The 18,208-nt window shown below is 53.2% G+C and overlaps 4 protein-coding genes across 4 annotated transcripts; 3 read left to right on the top strand and 1 right to left on the bottom strand.

Moving 5' to 3' along the window:
- Positions 1 to 449: 449 nt before the first annotated feature.
- N7515_003675 (Peptidase M20) lies at positions 450 to 2,717 on the bottom strand (the record flags this gene model as incomplete). Its single annotated transcript, XM_056664419.1, has 1 exon — positions 450 to 2,717. One exon carries the CDS (start codon positions 2,715 to 2,717, stop codon positions 450 to 452), a length of 2,268 nt encoding a protein of 755 aa, XP_056523476.1.
- Positions 2,718 to 3,054: 337 nt separating this feature from the next.
- Positions 3,055 to 4,603, top strand: N7515_003674 (M20 family metallo-hydrolase; the record flags this gene model as incomplete). Its single annotated transcript, XM_056664418.1, has 4 exons — positions 3,055 to 3,218; positions 3,271 to 3,588; positions 3,647 to 4,474; positions 4,525 to 4,603. The coding sequence occupies 4 exons, from the start codon at positions 3,055 to 3,057 to the stop codon at positions 4,601 to 4,603; spliced, it is 1,389 nt and encodes a 462-aa protein (XP_056523475.1).
- Positions 4,604 to 7,454: 2,851 nt separating this feature from the next.
- Positions 7,455 to 9,790, top strand: N7515_003673 (acetate--CoA ligase; the record flags this gene model as incomplete). The annotated part of the gene is made up of 6 exons (XM_056664417.1): positions 7,455 to 7,493; positions 7,576 to 8,820; positions 8,880 to 9,140; positions 9,194 to 9,323; positions 9,377 to 9,651; positions 9,731 to 9,790. 6 exons carry the CDS (start codon positions 7,455 to 7,457, stop codon positions 9,788 to 9,790), a joined length of 2,010 nt encoding a protein of 669 aa, XP_056523474.1.
- A 1,615-nt stretch (positions 9,791 to 11,405) lies between these two features.
- Positions 11,406 to 18,046, top strand: N7515_003672 (uncharacterized protein; the record flags this gene model as incomplete). Its single annotated transcript, XM_056664416.1, has 5 exons — positions 11,406 to 11,676; positions 11,977 to 15,755; positions 15,908 to 16,147; positions 16,204 to 17,865; positions 17,933 to 18,046. The coding sequence occupies 5 exons, from the start codon at positions 11,406 to 11,408 to the stop codon at positions 18,044 to 18,046; spliced, it is 6,066 nt and encodes a 2,021-aa protein (XP_056523473.1).
- Positions 18,047 to 18,208: the final 162 nt, after the last annotated feature.

The raw sequence follows: 18,208 nt of genomic DNA, 5'->3' as shown, positions 1-18,208 counted from the left end.
GTATCTTGAAGATAGTTTGTACGATTAATGTGATGTGGGGAGAAGTAAGATGGGTGTGCTGGATATCAGCGATTGCTGGTGGGATGTTGTCTGGCTAAGTGATGATCTGGATGTTGCCGATCACAAAAGCCTCGTGGCGATAACACCAGCCTACGCACCAGCCACATCATTTCCATCTCGACGTCTACGCAGTACACCATCTACTGGAACCACACATCTCAGTCGCCATTTAATCCTTGATTCTTGAATTGACCAAGAATTGTAACTTGAAAGCTTGCTCACTTTGATGTCATCGTCACTCTAACAGGGTATCGGCTTGCATAACAAGAAGCATCCACTTGATTGGATCCGCTGGGATGCTTCAGGATATTCTCCTGGGTAGGGAATGGCTCCAATAGAACACCTGTTTCTGCATCCATTCCATCTAGGTTATATGGTCACACGGGTATCTAATAACAGAAGTCCTGCACGAGCTGAGTAAACACCTTCTGAAACTGTTGCAGACTCTCAACTTCTACCCATTCTTCCTTAGCGTGGAGGCCCTCTCCTGCTGGTCCATACACAATGGAGGGGACACCGACAGCACCGAGTAAGGCCGCATCAGTCCAGAATGCTCCAGCCTGAACAACAGGCTTGGTTCCCAAGATGGCAGAAGCAGAAGCAACCGTCTTCTGTACAAATGGATGATCCGCTGCTACCTTCTGTGTGGGCCGCAACATCGTTATGCGTGGCGCAGCGTATCTGAAGTGAGGTTTCTGCTGGGCAATTCCTTTCAGCAGCGCACTAATATCTCCCAGAATTGACTCTTCCGTTTGGGCTGGAACAGTACGGAATTCAACAGTGATAGTGCACTTGCCCGGGTATGAGGAGGGTTCTTCGCCGCCCCGAATCAAGCCGCAGTGCAGCGATCCCTGGCCTAGAAGATCATCAACTGGCAGTTGAGATTGGTAATCCTCTAGAGCTTGCAAGAAGGGCCCGGCATACATAATGGCATCTTGTCCTGCTGCCGGGTCTGACCCGTGCGCAGCAACTCCCAATATGTCAACTTCCACCCACACAAAGCCCTTATGCGCAGTAAGAATCGCACCCTGTGTTGGCTCGGGGAGAACAGCAGCATCAGCACGCCACCCTGCCTCAATCACATCCCGGGTTCCCTGGGAGGCATCCTCCTCGTCTGACACTGCGGCCACGATGACATCTCCTCGGGGGACATGACCGCTAGCTTTGGCTGCTGCAAGAGCAGCCAGTCCTGCAGCCAGACCCCCTTTCATATCGAGACAGCCCCTGCCAAGGACAACTTCCTTGCCATTTTTGGTCCCAATGGATCCGGACAGGGGATCTGTCTCGTAGCTGGAGAGACTAACGGTATCGGTGTGGCCGTTGAACATAAGGGACTTGCCCCCTCCGCTACCTCGCAAGACTCCCACGATGGATGGTCGTCCTGTGGCTTTCTCAATCCAGTGATACTCGATGTCACGATGAGCGAACCAAGCGGCAAGGTAATTCACAATCTCGGTCTCGCCCGCCCCATCGGTAGCAGACAAGGTCGGGTTGGAGGAGTTGATCTGGGTGAGAGTTTGGGTCAAGCCCACAACATCTTCAACGAAGACGTCTCTTGGAACCGGATACTCACGCGCGCCCTCGGTGCTGAGAAGAACAACCACGGAATCCTTGTTTAGAAGCGAGGCAGCCTGCTTTGAGGTAGCTAGCTGTCGCAGTGCAGCCAACGATGCGCCCCCGCATGGCCCAGTTGCCACAGAGTTAGAGGTCAGATACTGGACGGCGAGGTGACTTTCATAGGATGAAACTGTAACGCAGGCATCAACCAGACGGTTCAGATCAGGCCACGTAGTAGAAGATACAGTCCCACAATCCATTCCATCCATGATCGTAGAAGAGGTCTGTACAGTGACCAGTTTTCCAGCATTCAAGCTGGAATGTAGACATGCAGCCGTGTCAGGCTCAACGGCGACTACAGACATGGGCGTGCTCTGCGATTTGCAGTGTTTTGCCACCGCGTGGGCGAGGCTTCCCACGCCAGCAGGAGTTATCACCACGCTTCCCGGCAAGTCAAGCTGGGCAAGCTCACCCTGGATTTCATGCATCATGGTAGAGTATCCCTCCACTATCCAGGCGGGAACGTCCTCGTACCCGTCAAAGGCAGTGTCCTGGATCAGAAGTACATTCTCCCCGATCCGTGCTGCATCCAGAGACTCCTGCACTGCTTGGTCATAGTCACCCTGAACAACAACCAATTGAGCACCTTCCCCAGCGATAAGATCACGGGTCCATTGGTTCAAAGATCGAGGCACGAAGATCCTCGCCTCGATGCCGAGGAGTCGAGCCATAAACGCAACTGCCCGTCCATGGTTCCCCATCGAGGCCGTTGTCAGCACGATCGAGGCATCTCTCGCTCGGCTTGAAATATCATCAAGCGATACTGACGGAGGCAGATCGAGGTGAGATGCAATCGCTCGAAAACATCCCCATGATGCGCCCAGAACTTTGAATGAGGGTAAACCGAACCGATTGCTCTCATCTTTGACGAGGATGGCGCGAACGCCTAGTTCCGCTGCAAGTTGTGGTAGCTGCACTAGCGGAGTAGGGGCATAGTTGGGAAAGGATTTGTGGAATGCTGAAAGGCCTTCAATTCGCGGCGAGGCAGCCCGCTCATTTGCTGCCGCGGGGTTGAAGTAGATTGATCGTCGTGAGGACATGTTGCTCTCTGTGCTTGTGGCAAATTCTTGATTTTACCGTCCGCGACCGATGCAGGAATTTATCAACTTGTCTGTTAGTTGATACCTCGAGCCTTTTGGATATATCACAGGCGCCTTCCGACGACATGTCGGATCGAGTGGGGTCACTCATGGAGGCCGAAGTATGAAATGCCCGCAGAGATTTAGGGTTGCAGATGTCACCGGAAGGCGCTCCCCAGTCCCCACCATAAGCCCCTCACCTCTCATCGCCAATATTAATAATAGCTCCAGGTCTATTCAATCATTTGCCCGGTAAATTAAAGAAACAGTGGTTTGACCAGTGTCCTACGTACGCGAAATGTACGGCACAAAAAGCGCAATACGCGCTCTGCATTCTAATGCCCGGCAGTTTTCTACAACCGCCCGACTCCCAGCGTCCTCGGGCCTTAAGATCAATTCAGAACGTCTGTGGAACACATTGCACGAGACATGTGAATGGGGTGCTGCGCATCGCTATGGCGAGTATGTACCAGTTTTCCACACTACCCGCGAGCACGATCTGACGGGACAATAGAAACCCAACCGACACGGGAATGGCTCGTCTAACTCTCAATGATGATGATGCTCGTGTGCGCAGATGGTTTGCTGCCGAGGTCCAGACATTGGGCTGCTCACTTTCTGTGGACCAGATGGGCAACATGTTTGCACAGCAGCCCGGCCGGTTGAAGTCCAGTGCTCCAATGATTGCAATGGGAAGCCACTTTGACACTCAGCCTCGTGGCGGTCGGTACGATGGCATTCTCGGCATGATGGCCGCGCTTGAAGTTCTTCGGACGATGAAAGAAAGCGGTTTCCAGACTAACTATAATGTTGGAGTGGTCAACTGGACCAAGTAAGAGAAAACACTTGTTCCCTAATGTTTGGGAATGTTGCTAACCGCAGATCTATAGTGAGGAGGGCGCCCGGTTTCCCAAATCAATGTGCGCCTCAGGCGTCTGGGCGGGAGCAATTCCGATTCAACAAGCGTGGGACCTGCGCGATATTCACGACCCGAATGTGACGCTCCGCTCTGAGCTTGAGAGACACGGATATCTGGGCGACATTGCTTGCTCCAGCAATCCGGAAACTGGATATCCACTCGGAGCTCATTTCGAGCTGCACATTGAACAGGGCCCGATTCTCCCAGGGAATGGCCGATCAATTGGCGTCGTTCGTGGTGCGCAAGGTTACAGATGGCTGACTTTGACCGTTCACGGGAAAGATGCTCACACTGGAACGACACCGTTCAGCGCGCGCCAGGATCCATTGCTTGCATCTTCGAGAATGATTGCCGCTTCGCACGACATTGCTAAGAAACACGATGCCCTGGCCTCGACTGGTATTATTAGAGTCCCTTCTAACGCATCTACCAACACTGTCTCGTCCCAGGTGACTTTCACTCTTGATATTCGACACCCGCAGGATAGCGTGGTACATGCCGTGCAGGATGAGTGTCTCAAAGCCTTTGAGGCCATTGCACTACAAGACGGTAAGGGTGTGTCCTTTGACTGGACGCTCGATACAGACTCGCCGGCTGTGAAGTTTGACGACAATTGTGTGGCGTCTATTCAAGCTGCGGCAGATTACCTGGTTGGGCGCGATCAATCGATGCTCATGACTAGTGGTGCGGGCCACGACACTGTCTATACTAGCAAGCACTGTCCATCTGCCATGATCTTTGTCCCTTGCCGGGATGGTGTCAGCCACCACCCGACTGAATATTGCAGCCCGCAAGATTGGTAAGTCTCTTGCCTTCTTCTGTGGAACTCTCGGATACTGACAGCCATAGTGCTCTGGGTACGCAAGCTCTTCTTGAAGCTGTCGTTCATTATGATCAATTCCGGGCGGAGGCTGAGGGACAGAAATAATCAGGTTGGTTCATGTATCAAGGAAGCTAGAGTTAGACTTCATCATTCTATATCTGAGTATGTCACGCTTGCCTCTAAACCTGTCATATGCATGTGCGACGCTGCAACGGGCGCTTTGGAGCTGGCCTTACGGCTGGAGAACAGTCCGATATAATTCTTGTGTAGCGTCGACACCACTGCTGCGAGGGCAGGAAGCTACAGTCGGATTAGCTCTCAATCCACGTCTGCATGAATCCTTCTGGAAGTCCTTCGGGAAGTCTGCTCCCTCCCCGGCGCCCCTCTATGAATTCCACCTGGGCACCTAATGATCTCCTCCGCCCATCCCAACCTCTTCAAGAAACAGAACACTCCGCTTCACAAGATGGTGGCCGAGTGTTCAATGTCGTATGGGGTGGTTATTGCGACCGATGAGGCCCGGATTGGCCCTTATCTGCAATGGTGGAGATTATCGACGAGGACAGAACGGAAAACTGAAAGTCCTCGGAGAGCAGCGAAGCCTGCTAGAACAATTGAAGCATGCTGCATTTTACCGCGTCGTGGTCTTCATGGTACGCGATCGGGTGCGACAATTTCCAGAACATCGGTGACGACACACTCTCGGGCCAGCCTTAAGCGGCAACATGGATCTCGGTACTTTCCTCGAGGTGTCCTGAAGACCTCGGGAGGTTGCTCGGTTATAGCAACGGCCAATAATGATGAAATTGTGGTGGTCGGTGATTGTTGACACCCGAACCATGCCCGCGAGCATGGCCTGGAGTTAACACGGCATTTTCTCGGGCCTTTGCTGTGAACGCAGGCACCTCGAGTTTGGTTCACACAGGGCCAGTCCCACAAGAGGTGTTAGTATTGGGGAAATTTCTTGGTGCTCATTGGGGGGCACCGGGCAATGGTCTCGAGCTCTCCCCACTGAAATTCAACCGTCTCTGGCTCGGATCCTCCGGTGAAGCTTGCTGGTGGGTTTAATTGAGCTGCATCGGTTTGGCCTTTTTGTTGGGGAAACAAGTGGGAAAATGGGGATTCAAAACACAAAAAAATCTTGCTGCAGCTAGTTTATAAGTGCGTTGCACTTTGTATCCGATTTATGGTGCGGTAGCAATCATGTACGATGTACAAGAGAGGGGCGAAGATCCCATTCAAACACTAGTGCAGGCTACGATGCCACGGGTACATCGTAGATACCACGTAACCAAGAAGAGATTAAGCTCTCAACAAATCCAATCCCAGCTACATTTGATAAACAATGCAACTTTAAACCCCTCGGAAGGTAGGACAAGCCCTGCCAGGCACTGTACCCCCTTTTTGTCCCACCATTCTTACTCCCCACAATACAATACTTACATGTAACATTGCATGGGCAACCGAAGCCCGGCGTTATTCGGAATAAGGTATGGAGAAATACACAGATCGTACTAGAGAGTCTCGTTGTGACCGAACAGTGGATCTTTCAATAGTCGAAAGAGCAACAAGTGCTACTGTAGAAGATCCAAACCACAAGGGACCTGTAGATCATGTGCCACCACATGCACATGCTCAACGCCTATGATTAGGTTCCAAAGGGTATGCGATCGCCAGATCAACCAAATAAAAGTCTTGGACTGTCTCCAGCCTTCCAATTCGACATTGGAGCTTACTCATCCGGGACCCCGCAGTCTCGGCGATCCGGTCCTGTGACGCGCCGAGCCTCGAGGATGGCGAACTACGCAGTTGAGTTAAGTTATTGGGGAGAATTGGCCCGGAAAACGGGTACCTTGACATCATAACTTCGATGGATGACATAGTATCAAAGTCAAACGAAGATTGAGTATAGTTGGGGCCCCATGCATTTTGGAAGAACATAGCCACGACCATATTGAAGTAAGATATACGAGTCTGGCATACAGGCATACACGGGAGGTCTAGCCCAGTTCGAGCGGCTCGAAGATGCATATCTGTCTCTTTTGAGACTGAGACTTGCAGGGCCCTCATGTCCCGCTATTCCCCCTGGCCCGCCAGCAACCCCGGAGCTTGGCCCTTGGCTAACTACTGTACATGGCGTCGTAATAGTAGCCAGTGGTCCCATGGCGGGGTTGAGATTCGGACAAAGGGTTCGTCACCGGGAGACATTTAGGCTCTCTCTGGTCGGTAGAATTTAACATTTCCATCCGAATATAAACGCCCCAATGAGGTGGCCAGCATGTATCTTAGTCAAGATCTTGGAGGGGTCCCGGACAGTTTACCCCGGAGCAACGGAAGGAAGATGCCAAACCCCCGCATGGCCGAAATCCAAACTTGTAGAGTGAACTTGATGAATACGATAACTCTAGTACTAGTGTAATTTTCACATTGAATTCGGGTTGTTCGATTGGATGTGGGTTCGGGGGTAAAAGTGCAGTCAGTGCATAATCCACTTCTACTATGTAGGCCGTCTGCAGCCTTCGTTAGAAAGTGCAGGTGGTATTTTTTCGTATTGGATGGTAAGCACACGGGCCACTCCGGATATGGAAGGGCCAGGGAGAGTGGCACATCACTTAACTTGCTCTCTCTCCCTCTCTGTCTCTCTCCACCCGGGAAAGTCGGACTACTAATTGTCGCAGATTTCCCAGTCAGAGGCGCTCTAATTCCATTTTTCTTCCCTCTTCAATTATTATCCCCCTCATAATATAACACACCCTTATAACCGTGTGAACCTTGACTCCGGAGTAAGTCCGCTTCCGGTCAACCCCACTATTCTCCTTTCTAGAGCTCCCACCCCACCTTGCTCCCTTCTTATTGTGGCCTTCGCAATTCATTTTCTCTAACATTAGGTCTCTCACAGAAATCCTTATACAATACTTCTGAACTTTGCATTGAATTCCATTGAAAAACCGCAATCATGTCGGACGGCCCTGTTCAGCCTCCTAAGCCCGCAGTGGTAAGAAATCATTCCCTTTTGGTCTTGATGATGACTGGAGGAAGCCCCGATCATTGTCATAGGCTAACTATTGGTGGTATAGGTTCACGAGGCACACGAGGTGGACACTTTCCACGTCCCCAAGGCGTTCCATGCGAAGCACCCCACTGGCACTCATCTGAAGGATATGGACGAGTACAAGAAGCTTTACGATGAATCAATCAAGAGCCCCGACACTTTCTGGGCCCGCATGGCCCGCGAGCTCCTCACATTCGACAAGGACTTTGAAACCACACACCACGGCTCATTCGAGAATGGCGACAACGCCTGGTTCGTTGAGGGTCGCTTGAACGCATCTTTCAACTGTGTCGATCGTCATGCTCTTAAGAACCCAGACAAGGTCGCCATTATTTATGAGGCCGACGAGCCCAATGAGGGCCGCAAGATTACCTACGGAGAGCTTCTGCGCGAGGTGTCCCGGGTTGCCTGGACTCTGAAGGAGCGCGGTGTTAAGAAGGGTGACACAGTCGGTATCTACCTGCCCATGATTCCCGAGGCTGTGATTGCCTTCCTCGCTTGCTCGCGTATTGGTGCTGTGCACTCCGTCGTCTTCGCTGGTTTCTCTTCAGACTCCCTCCGGGACCGCGTTCTGGACGCCAACACCAAGGTCGTCATTACCTCTGATGAGGGCAAGCGCGGTGGCAAGGTCATCGGCACCAAGAAGATCGTCGACGAGGCCATGAAGCAGTGTCCCGATGTGCACACGGTGCTGGTGTACAAGCGCACCGGTGCCGAGGTGCCCATGACCGAGGGCCGTGATATCTGGTGGCACGAGGAGGTCGAGAAGTACCCCAACTACATCGCTCCCGAGTCCGTCAACTCCGAGGACCCTCTCTTCTTGCTGTACACCTCTGGTTCTACTGGCAAGCCCAAGGGTGTCATGCACACCACTGCTGGTTACCTGCTCGGTGCTGCCATGACTGGAAAGTACGTGTTCGATATCCACGATGACGATCGCTACTTCTGTGGTGGTGATGTCGGCTGGATTACCGGTCACACCTATGTCGTGTACGCCCCTCTCTTGCTTGGCTGTGCCACCGTCGTGTTCGAGAGTACTCCCGCCTACCCCAACTTCTCCCGCTACTGGGATGTCATTGACAAGCACGATGTCACCCAATTCTACGTTGCACCAACTGCCTTGCGTCTTTTGAAGCGTGCTGGAGATGAGCACATCCACCACAAGATGCGCAGTCTTCGTGTCCTTGGCTCGGTTGGAGAACCTATTGCCGCCGAGGTCTGGAAGTGGTACTTCGAGTCTGTCGGCAAGGAGGAGGCTCACATTTGCGACGTTCGTATCTCTTTTACCTCAGCCCTTTTTCGTATAGCGTCTAACCGTTGATATTATAGACATACTGGCAAACCGAAACCGGCTCTAACGTCATCACCCCTCTCGGTGGTATCACCCCTACCAAGCCCGGCAGTGCTTCCTTGCCCTTCTTCGGTATCGAGCCTGCCATTATTGACCCCGTCTCCGGCGAGGAGATTTTCGGCAACGACGTTGAGGGTGTCTTGGCCTTCAAGCAGCCGTGGCCCAGCATGGCCCGTACCGTGTGGGGTGCCCACAAGCGTTACATGGACACCTACTTGAACGTGTACAAGGGTTACTACGTAAGATACCTCTCAATCCCAACGTTGCAGGATCGAAACTAACTCGAAGATAGTTCACTGGAGATGGTGCTGGTCGTGATCACGACGGCTACTACTGGATCCGTGGCCGTGTCGACGATGTTGTCAACGTCTCTGGACACCGTCTGTCCACCGCCGAGATCGAGGCTGCGCTTATCGAGCACCGTAAGTGTATACATGATACGTGGAAGTACTGAGCCCTAGCTAACTGTGAAAAGATGCCGTCGCCGAGGCTGCTGTCGTTGGCATCACTGATGAGCTGACTGGCCAGGCTGTCAATGCCTTCGTATCTCTGAAAGATGGCCACGAGTCGAATGATCAGATCCGCAAAGATCTGACCATGCAAGTCCGCAAGTCCATCGGTCCCTTCGCCGCACCCAAGGCCGTATTCATCGTGGATGACCTCCCCAAGACCCGCAGTGGCAAGATCATGCGCCGTATCCTGCGCAAGATCCTCAGCGGTGAGGAAGACAGCCTTGGTGATACCTCAACGGTAAGCATAGATTTCCCCGGGCAATATGTTGCTCCCAGTCCGCTACCCCAAACAATATCTAACGATCTCTTCTGTACAGCTTTCGGACCCCAGCGTTGTCGACAAGATCATCGAGACCGTTCACGCCTCCCGCAAGTAAAGTGACAGTCTACGAATTTGATGATAATGACGTCGGAGAGCAAAATTTTCTGGTGACATCTTTTGGAAGTTCCCAACCTCGGTCCATTTTGGTTCGTGGCGAAATACTTTCTTTTTTGGTCCAATCCGGCCTTGGATAGGCGGGTGGTCTTCTTTTCTTCTCTTTTTGCGGTGTTCAGAATCACTATATTGTACTTGAGATTCCCTTGTCTCGCTTAGAAGCGATGTGAATATTATTTTGATTTCGTATATACTTCGTTCTTTCGTCTTATTGTTGGGGCTTGGATCATTCTTTCCCACCAACTGCCTGCGGTATGCAGTTGAAACTAGTAATTCGCAATAGGGACGGAATCTCATTCTACAACTGACCCACCTGGTGCCTGTTGTGCCTGTTGCATTAATATTCAACTGCCATTGTGCAAGTCCTAGTGTTGGCTTCCACTTCCTCATCTAGAGTATCGGGCAGCCTTGGCATGAATGAGCGTGGTACAATCTACCGCCTCAGCGCCTTCTGCGCGAACTGCGTCGGTTGATCTATTCGATTAAATCCTTCAAATAATGTTCAAATGATAGCTCGGAAATCAAATCAAGACTGGACTGTAATTTGAAGGATTAGACCGGCTTGTAGCCTAGGTTGTAGTGCGGCTGAAGCCTACGGTGTACACAAGTCCGACAGGCTACACTTGTTTCCCTATGCATACGGTGTACCTACATGTAGCCTACATGCATCTTATTGGGCCAGCTAGGACTTGCACGTGGCTACACTCTACAGCGATCTTTGTGATCAATGGCAGTCTCCTAGTCTTGAGTCATGGATACGGAAAAGCTAACACCCTAACATTGGTGATTGGTCCGCGAGACTTTATCAGAACCTTACTCCAGTAAACATTGGGACTCGGTCATTAGAGTAGGTTTGTGACTGTGTGTGATCCAAGAAAGTGAATCATACGCAGTAGGTCGAAGACCCACCTAGACAGAGTAAACAACGCATCGAGGTGTAGCAAACAGCCACTCTTGGGTCACTTGCCCACTGACATTCCTCCTCCAACACGTTATCTACCTCTACCTCGAACTGCCCCGATTACCAGTGAGTCAGTTCAGTAAGAAATAAAAGGCAAATCTATTTGCTCGCCGCTTTCAATCAGGCATCCGATTTGGTGAGCTATCACGTGACGGACTATTGTGGCCCGGCCTTACCTAACACGAACCTCCTGGAGCAAACTTGACTTTCTTCTCTTGTCGCGTCTCCTCCCTCTCTTCTTCATCTCCACGCGCACTTTCCTGCTCGCCACTCTCGGCATCCCTTTGATCTTCATCCCAACGATACTGCGCGCAATAAACTTATGACTTCTTAATACCCGACAAACTCCAACCGACATCATGTCCTTCGGATTCGGATCTGGAGGATCTGGAGCCTTTGGTCAGAACAACCAAAGCAGCGGCTTTGGCACAGGTTCTGGCTTCGGATCTAGCACCGGCGCTACTGGAGGTAGGTCTTCTCTCTTCGCTCCCTGTCAATGGTTTTCTTGTGTTTTCGGGGCCCATCCCCATCCCTCCCTGTCCATGTCCTCGGCGTTTCCTGTCTCGGCAATCGGTGCTCCTGATCCAGACCCGTGATGGTGCAACACACGCGCAAGGCAAAATGTCCTAAGCATCGCAACCTTCGTCGTGCGCCCGACAACCACCCGCGGACCATTTGGATGCCCCAACGACACCACAGCAAGACAAGGAACGCAAGAGCTTCTTCGAAACCAAGTCTCTCTGACCGCGATCCCCTCCGTCATCTAGGCTTTGGCTCGACAGCTTCCCCGTTCGGTGGCGCTACTAGCGCCTTCGGCGGAGGTGCTTCCAACACATCTACTGGTTTCGGAACTGGCACTGGCGGAGGTACGTGCTGAACCATTGAGCTTTGCGCTGCTCCATCGGTTTTCCTTTATGGGGTCGCCCTTCGTATCACGGACTTGCGATTATGTGGCCCCCTTCACTGATCGCGCATCTGGATTCTGTGGCATACCTCTTCGGCTCCCTGGAGTATTCCCTCATGGTCCTCGATCGGAATCGCCACCACCTGCGACTTGCGGAGCCTTAACCGGGAATGCGCCCGAGGACGTTGTCTCATTGATTTGCTTTTGTTTTATTGCTTCGTGGAAGGTTTGATTATGTTTACTAACTCGTTTCTTTCCACAGGGTTTGGATCCAACACGCAAAGTCAACCTAATTCACTCTTTGGCGGAGCTCGCCCCGGTGGATTCGGCACCACCAACACTTCCAACAGTGGAAGTTTGTTCGGACAAGGCACTCAGACCGCTGGCACTGGCGGCTTCGGCACTGGTGGAGGATTCGGCTCTGCTGCCACTCCTGGCGGCTTTGGCGCCAATGCCAACACAGCCTCGAACACTGGTGGAAGCCTTTTTGGCGCAGCTAAGCCCTCAGCTTTCGGCGCATCTACAACAGGAACTGGCGGATTTGGCACAAGTGGTGGGTTTGGATCTACTGCCACCCCTACTACAACTCCCAGCACCGGCTTTGGCAGTGGAGGCACTGCCTTCCAGGGCGCCCTGCCTGCCTGCGAAGGTACCGGCAGCACTCCTTTCAACCCCTGGACTGAGAAGGATGCCGCTACGGCCGGCACCACGAATCACTACCAAAGCATCTGCTTTATGCAACCCTACAACAAATGGTCCTTCGAAGAGCTGCGCCTAGCAGATTATCAACAAGGCCGTCGTTTTGGCAATGGCAGTGGCCAGGCTGGTGGCTTCGGCGCCCCTGCTTTTGGCAACGCTTCTACTGGTGGGTTTGGTCAACAAAACACGTCTACCCCTAGCGCCTTCGGTTCCAGCGCTACTCCGTTCGGCGGAGCTGCAACCGGTGTGCAATCTGGCTTTGGCTCAACCCAAACCGCAGGTGGATTCGGCTCCACTGGCTCTAATCCCTTGTTCGGTGCAGCCAAGCCAGCAAATTCACTGTTTGGTGGTGGAACTACTCCAGCAGCCTCGACAGGATCCCTTTTCGGTGGAACCACGCAGACCGCCGGCGGATTCGGAAGCAACACGGGCACTGGAACTGGAGGGGCCTTCGGCAATACCGGCGGATCCCTTTTTGGTGCCAACACGCAGCAGAACAAGCCTGCATTTGGCGCCAGTGCCACCACTGGCAATACCTTTGGTGGGTTCGGTGGTAACACTCAAACAACCACTGCCGCGAACCCGTTCGGAGGCGCAACTGCTACGGCCTCACCATTTGGTGGCGGTACTCAGCAAACCACGAGTGCTTTCGGCGGCGGCTTTGGTAATGCCAACCAGAATCAGGCTCAGCCTCAGGCAAAGTCATTGTTCGGTGGTGGAGGATTCGGAGCAGGTACCCAACAACAAGGAACTGGCACAGGTTTGCTTGGTGGAGGCACTGGCGCTGCCCCAGCCGCTGGGGGCTCGCTCTTTGGAGGAGCTCAACAGCAGCCACAGCAGCAGCAGGGAGGAGGCTCGCTCTTTGGTGGTCAGACTCAGCAAGCTGGGACTGGCAATTCGCTGTTTGGTGGTGCACAGAATCAGCAGCAACAGAAGCCGGGTGGTCTTTTCGGATCCACCCCAGCTGCCAGTGGGGGCGGATTCTCTGGCTTCGGTGGCGCCCAAACCCAGCCAGCTGCTGGTGGTAGTAGCCTATTCAATACGCAGAATCAACAACAGCAGAAGCCTGGTGGTCTCTTTGGAGGAAGTCAAGGTGCCGGTGGAGGCTTGTTCGGCGGGGGACAAACTACTACCGGGCAGACTGGCGGCTCTTCGCTCTTCGGAGGTAGCCAAGCTCAGAACCAGCAAGCCTCTCCCTTTGGCGGCAGTGCTTTCGGCGCCTCGCAGCCCGGGCAACAGTCCCAGCCTGTTCCTGGTAGCTTCCAAGCATCGCTACTCGACGGAAACCCCTATGGAAGCCAGTCCATCTTTTCGGGCCTTCCCGCTCCTGGTGGATCGACACCCGGTCCCCTTGCCACGCCGCTGTCTTCCAGCATGAAGCAGAAGCAGCGGACTCCTTTGCCTGTCCACAAGATTACCCCTAATGCAGCTAATCGTCTCTTTACCCCCCCGAAGCGTGGATATGGTTTCTCTTATTCCACCTATGGCTCGCCAGCCAGCAGCACGGGCACTCCATCCGGTCTTGCCAGCAGTTTGTTGGGTGGCGGCGGCAACACTCTTCGCAGTAGCGTCAGCGGCAGCATCGGCCGTAGCTTCAGCAAGAGCTACTCCACTAGCAACCTTCGCAAGACATTCGATCCAGAGGCCGACAGTATCCTCTCTCCCGGTGCCCTACAGGCCGGCAGCATGCGTGGTACCAGCAACCTCAAGCGCCTCCAGATCAACCGTGACGTGAGGAATGAGCTATTCTCGAAGCCAAGCAGTGCTAGTTCCTCGCCTACTCCTCTTCTCGCTAATGGAGAAGATGTCGGCCAAGCCGGTGATAAGCTGAAGAAAAAGGTCAGCTTCGACTCTACTTCGCCTGGTGTCACTGGTGGAGAGCTTGTTCGTGTTGAGACCGAGAGCTCCGAGCCGTCTGCAGAGGAGCTCGGATTCATTCGCTCCACCCGCAAGAGTGGTAGCCTTGGTGGCATCGACGCTCCCAAGGTTTCAGGTCGTCCTGAAATGGAATCTGTCAGTCGAGACCTCACTGTTGTCCCTGAAAATGCTCCGGCAGCCACCAACGGTGCGACCGTCAAGCGTCTCACCTTTATCCCTGGCGGTGACCCACGGCCTGGCGAGTATTGGATGCAGCCTAGCCGTGCCGAGCTTAGCCGAATGACCCGCGACCAGCTCAAACAAGTTGTCGACTTCACTGTTGGACGTCAGAACTGTGGCTCGGTAACTTTCAATGGCCCGGTCGATCTGACTAACGTTGATCTGGACAACCTCTTCGCCTCGACTGTGGACATTGGTCTTCGCAAGATCACCGTCTACCCCGAAGAATCGGTCAAACCTGCCAGGGGCAAGGGTCTGAACGTGCCATCCACCCTGCGGATTGAGAATTCCTGGCCTCGCGGTAGAGATAAGAAGAGCAACTCGCCTGTGACTAGTGGTCCTTTGTTCGACAAGCACATCGATCGTCTGCAGAAAGTTGGCGACACCGAGTTCGTCAACTACGAGACCGAGACTGGTACATGGGTTTTCAAGGTGCCTCACTTTACCACTTATGGCCTTGATTACGACGAAGAGGAAGGTGAGAGTCTTGATCAGAGCATGATGAGTGCCCAGGGCCCTGACCATGCTACTTCCAAGGCTGAGTTCGATCATCCCGCAAGCTTTGAGCAGTCTACCACTTTCTCCATTGATGAGTCTTTCGTTGGCTCTATGATCGGTGTCGAAGACGATACGTTTGACTTCAAGAAGCGCAAGCTCGTCCCTGGTTCTGTTCCTGGTTCATTTGCTAACCAGGCGGTGCCTGTTGAGAACGATGATTATTTTTCTGAGGGTGAGACCGAGTCTTTTTTAGAGGAAGGCTCCACGGGTTCGACTACTGAGAATGACGACGACGTCGTCACCGAGAGCCAACGGTCTGGCGATTCGGTAGTTGGATCAGATGAGGCAGATGAAATGGATATGGCGGGTGCCTTTCCCACTCCTCATCGCACCGTGGAGCAGGATGATTACCAGAGCACCATTGGTGACCTGGATACCACTCACCCCATCTCAAACCCCTTTGGCAGTCCTGCGAGGCCCCAGCTTGACCTCAGTGGCGACTGGGCTGAGCAATTGCAGCGTACCATCAGCCCACGCAAGCAGAACCGTGACGCCTTGCGCGAAATGCAAGCTAATGCTTTCATGGAACGCAACCTCGTGAATGACGAGTCTCCCACAAACGTTGCCACCGCTTCTCCCAAGAAAGGCTTCTCGAATAGCATTGATCTTATGAACTCTTTGTTCCAGCAGCCACGCAAGCAGTCTGCCCCGTCTCCGCTTAAGGCTCCCAAGACAAAGGGCTTTGAGGTTAGCACCCCCTTCTTGTGTTCACACTGATTGTGATTTGCCTTGTTTTCCCAGATTCCATTGCATCTTGTATCTAGGAAATTGAACATTGCCCCAAGATAGTTAAAAACAAATGTGATTGCCTGAGCTAAAACTTTTCATTTTCCTTACAGTGGCCTTACAACAAACAACCCAAAACCTTTGCTGGCGATGCAACACAAATGACGGAGTCTGATGCTGAGTTCCATGACTCTTTCAAGCCTCGCTGGGGTCCCATGGACTCCCTTGTTTGTGCGAAAACCAATATGGAGAGCGCAATCTTGGATGTCAATCAAACTTGGAAAGAATCGTTCTCGATCGTTAGCGAGGAGCGAGATATTTCCGTGCTGACTTACAATAATAAATCCGGCGAGGTATGTCCAATGGCTTTGTTCTCGTCAATCGAGGATTACGACTGATGATGATACAGGTGAAGGATATGCTGGACGTCCAGCGACTCCAGTCCACTATTCAGCGCGTCGACGGCGCCCCCTTCATTCATATCTCCAAGGTCGACCTGGCACAGTTTCCTATGTCTCCTTCTAGCCGTTCCCAGACAGACGAAGAGCGCCTGCTATGGCAGCTTCTCAACGTCCTGTTTAATGACGACATTGAAGACGATATCTCAGCAGGTGTCCCGCCGCGTCTACGACAACAATTTGCGCACCGGATCAAGAAGGATCGACTTACTCGTCTCTGGGAAGGCATCATCCGCGAGAAACACACGCAAAGCTTGGATACAATTCACTCGCCGGTGGAACGCGCCGTGCATCTACTTTGTTCGCACCGAGTGGAGGAAGCTTGTAAGACATTGGTTGAGAGTCAAAACCCGCACCTGGCAACTGTGGTTGCACAGATTGGTCGCGATGCTACCTCACGGGCCGACATCGCGAACCAAATTGATGTTTGGCGTCAGAACAATGTGCTGTCCGAGATGACTGAACCCGTTCGAGCCCTTTACGAACTGGTTGCAGGAAATGCTCTCCGCTCCGAAGGCAAATCGGGCGGTGCGCTGGAAGACCGAGCCTCCACCTTCGGCTTCACTGAGCGGTTTGACCTGGATTGGTTCCAGGCCTTTGGTCTTCGTCTGTGGTATTGCACCTCTGAAGACGAGCCAATTGAGGCGGCCATCTCCAAGTTCATTGAGGACTTGGCCACCGGTCAAGAACCTGCATTTCCCCACCCCTCTCACGAGGTCAGTACCCGCGCAGTCTTGCAGCCTGGCTCTGATACCCTTGGTCGCGAATCCCCTCTTTGGGTGCTACTCAAGGCCTTCTCGGCTACCCAAGGCCAAGAGGTCCAGCCGATTGAATTCCCAGCCTCTCTTCTTCCCGAATCCGTCTCTGGCGATGCTCTCTCCAACCGACTCTCCTTCCAGTTGCACCATGTTGTCGCTGCGACAGTCGGTCAAAGCAAAGCCATCAAAATCGACCAGCAACAAACCGACCACCTTGTCTGGGACTTTGCTTCTGAGCTCAGTGCAAGCGGACAACTCGATCAAGCTTTGTTCGTCCTCCTGCATCTTTCCCAGGCTGGAGACCGCAAGCGCGCCGTGCAAGAAACCCTCGCCCGCTTCGCCGCGCAACTCCCCGAGCCCCTCGCTGCCGACGGCTCACCCGACCCGGCTTGGCAATATCTCATCACCGACCTCCAGCTCCCCGAGGCCTGGATCTGGGTTGCCAAGGCCCTTTACGCTCGAGACACCGGCGACGCCGCCCGTGAAGTAGACTGCCTCATCCGCGGCAAGCACTGGAACGACGCCCACGCCACCTTCTGCCGCATCGTCGGCCCAAGCACCATCATCGAAGGCGACTACCGTACTCTTGAAGCTTTGGTGTCTGGCTTCGGTGACGGCCCCGAGCGTAAAATGCGCGGCTGGTCTTCCGGTGGCGGCGTCTACGAAGACTTCCTGCGCCTAGTCAACAGTCCCAGTGGCCGCCGTGACCCCACTCGCCTGAACCGCTTAGTGAATGCTCTCGTGGCAATGGGTGACCGTCTCCAAGCCGCCGGTTTGGAAGGACTGGAGGAGCGTGTTGCATTCAACGAGATGAGCCGCGCTGTCGCCGGCTGGATTAGGCACGAAGATGTTCATGTGAGTTCTTCGCCCACTTCTATGTCTCTTTCTTATTGTCCTGTTCATTGCTAACTTGCTTTCACAGACTGTTGAATCATCTGCTATCCTTGGTCTCCCCTTGACAGGCGATGCCCGCGTTCTGCAGACTGCGGAGATGAGCCGTCGCTACTACGGCGTTATCATGGCAGGTGGTCATTAAGTATCACGGAGGTGTGCATTTAGTGGAGATGGTAGCTCATTTAATGTCCAAACTTGGGTCTTGCTTCTTTTTCTTTTGTTTGTCCCGTTCTCGCATTCTCTCCTGTCTTGGGGTGTGCTCCTTGCATGATCTCAAATGGTTCCCATGACTCTGTACTGTACT

This window comes from Penicillium bovifimosum, assembly GCF_028826915.1.
Source record: "Penicillium bovifimosum strain IBT 22155 chromosome Unknown utg000003l_segment0_segment0, whole genome shotgun sequence".
In the NCBI taxonomy this organism is placed as follows: Eukaryota; Fungi; Ascomycota; class Eurotiomycetes; order Eurotiales; family Aspergillaceae; genus Penicillium; species Penicillium bovifimosum.
This window is presented reverse-complemented; position numbering and strand designations above follow the sequence as displayed.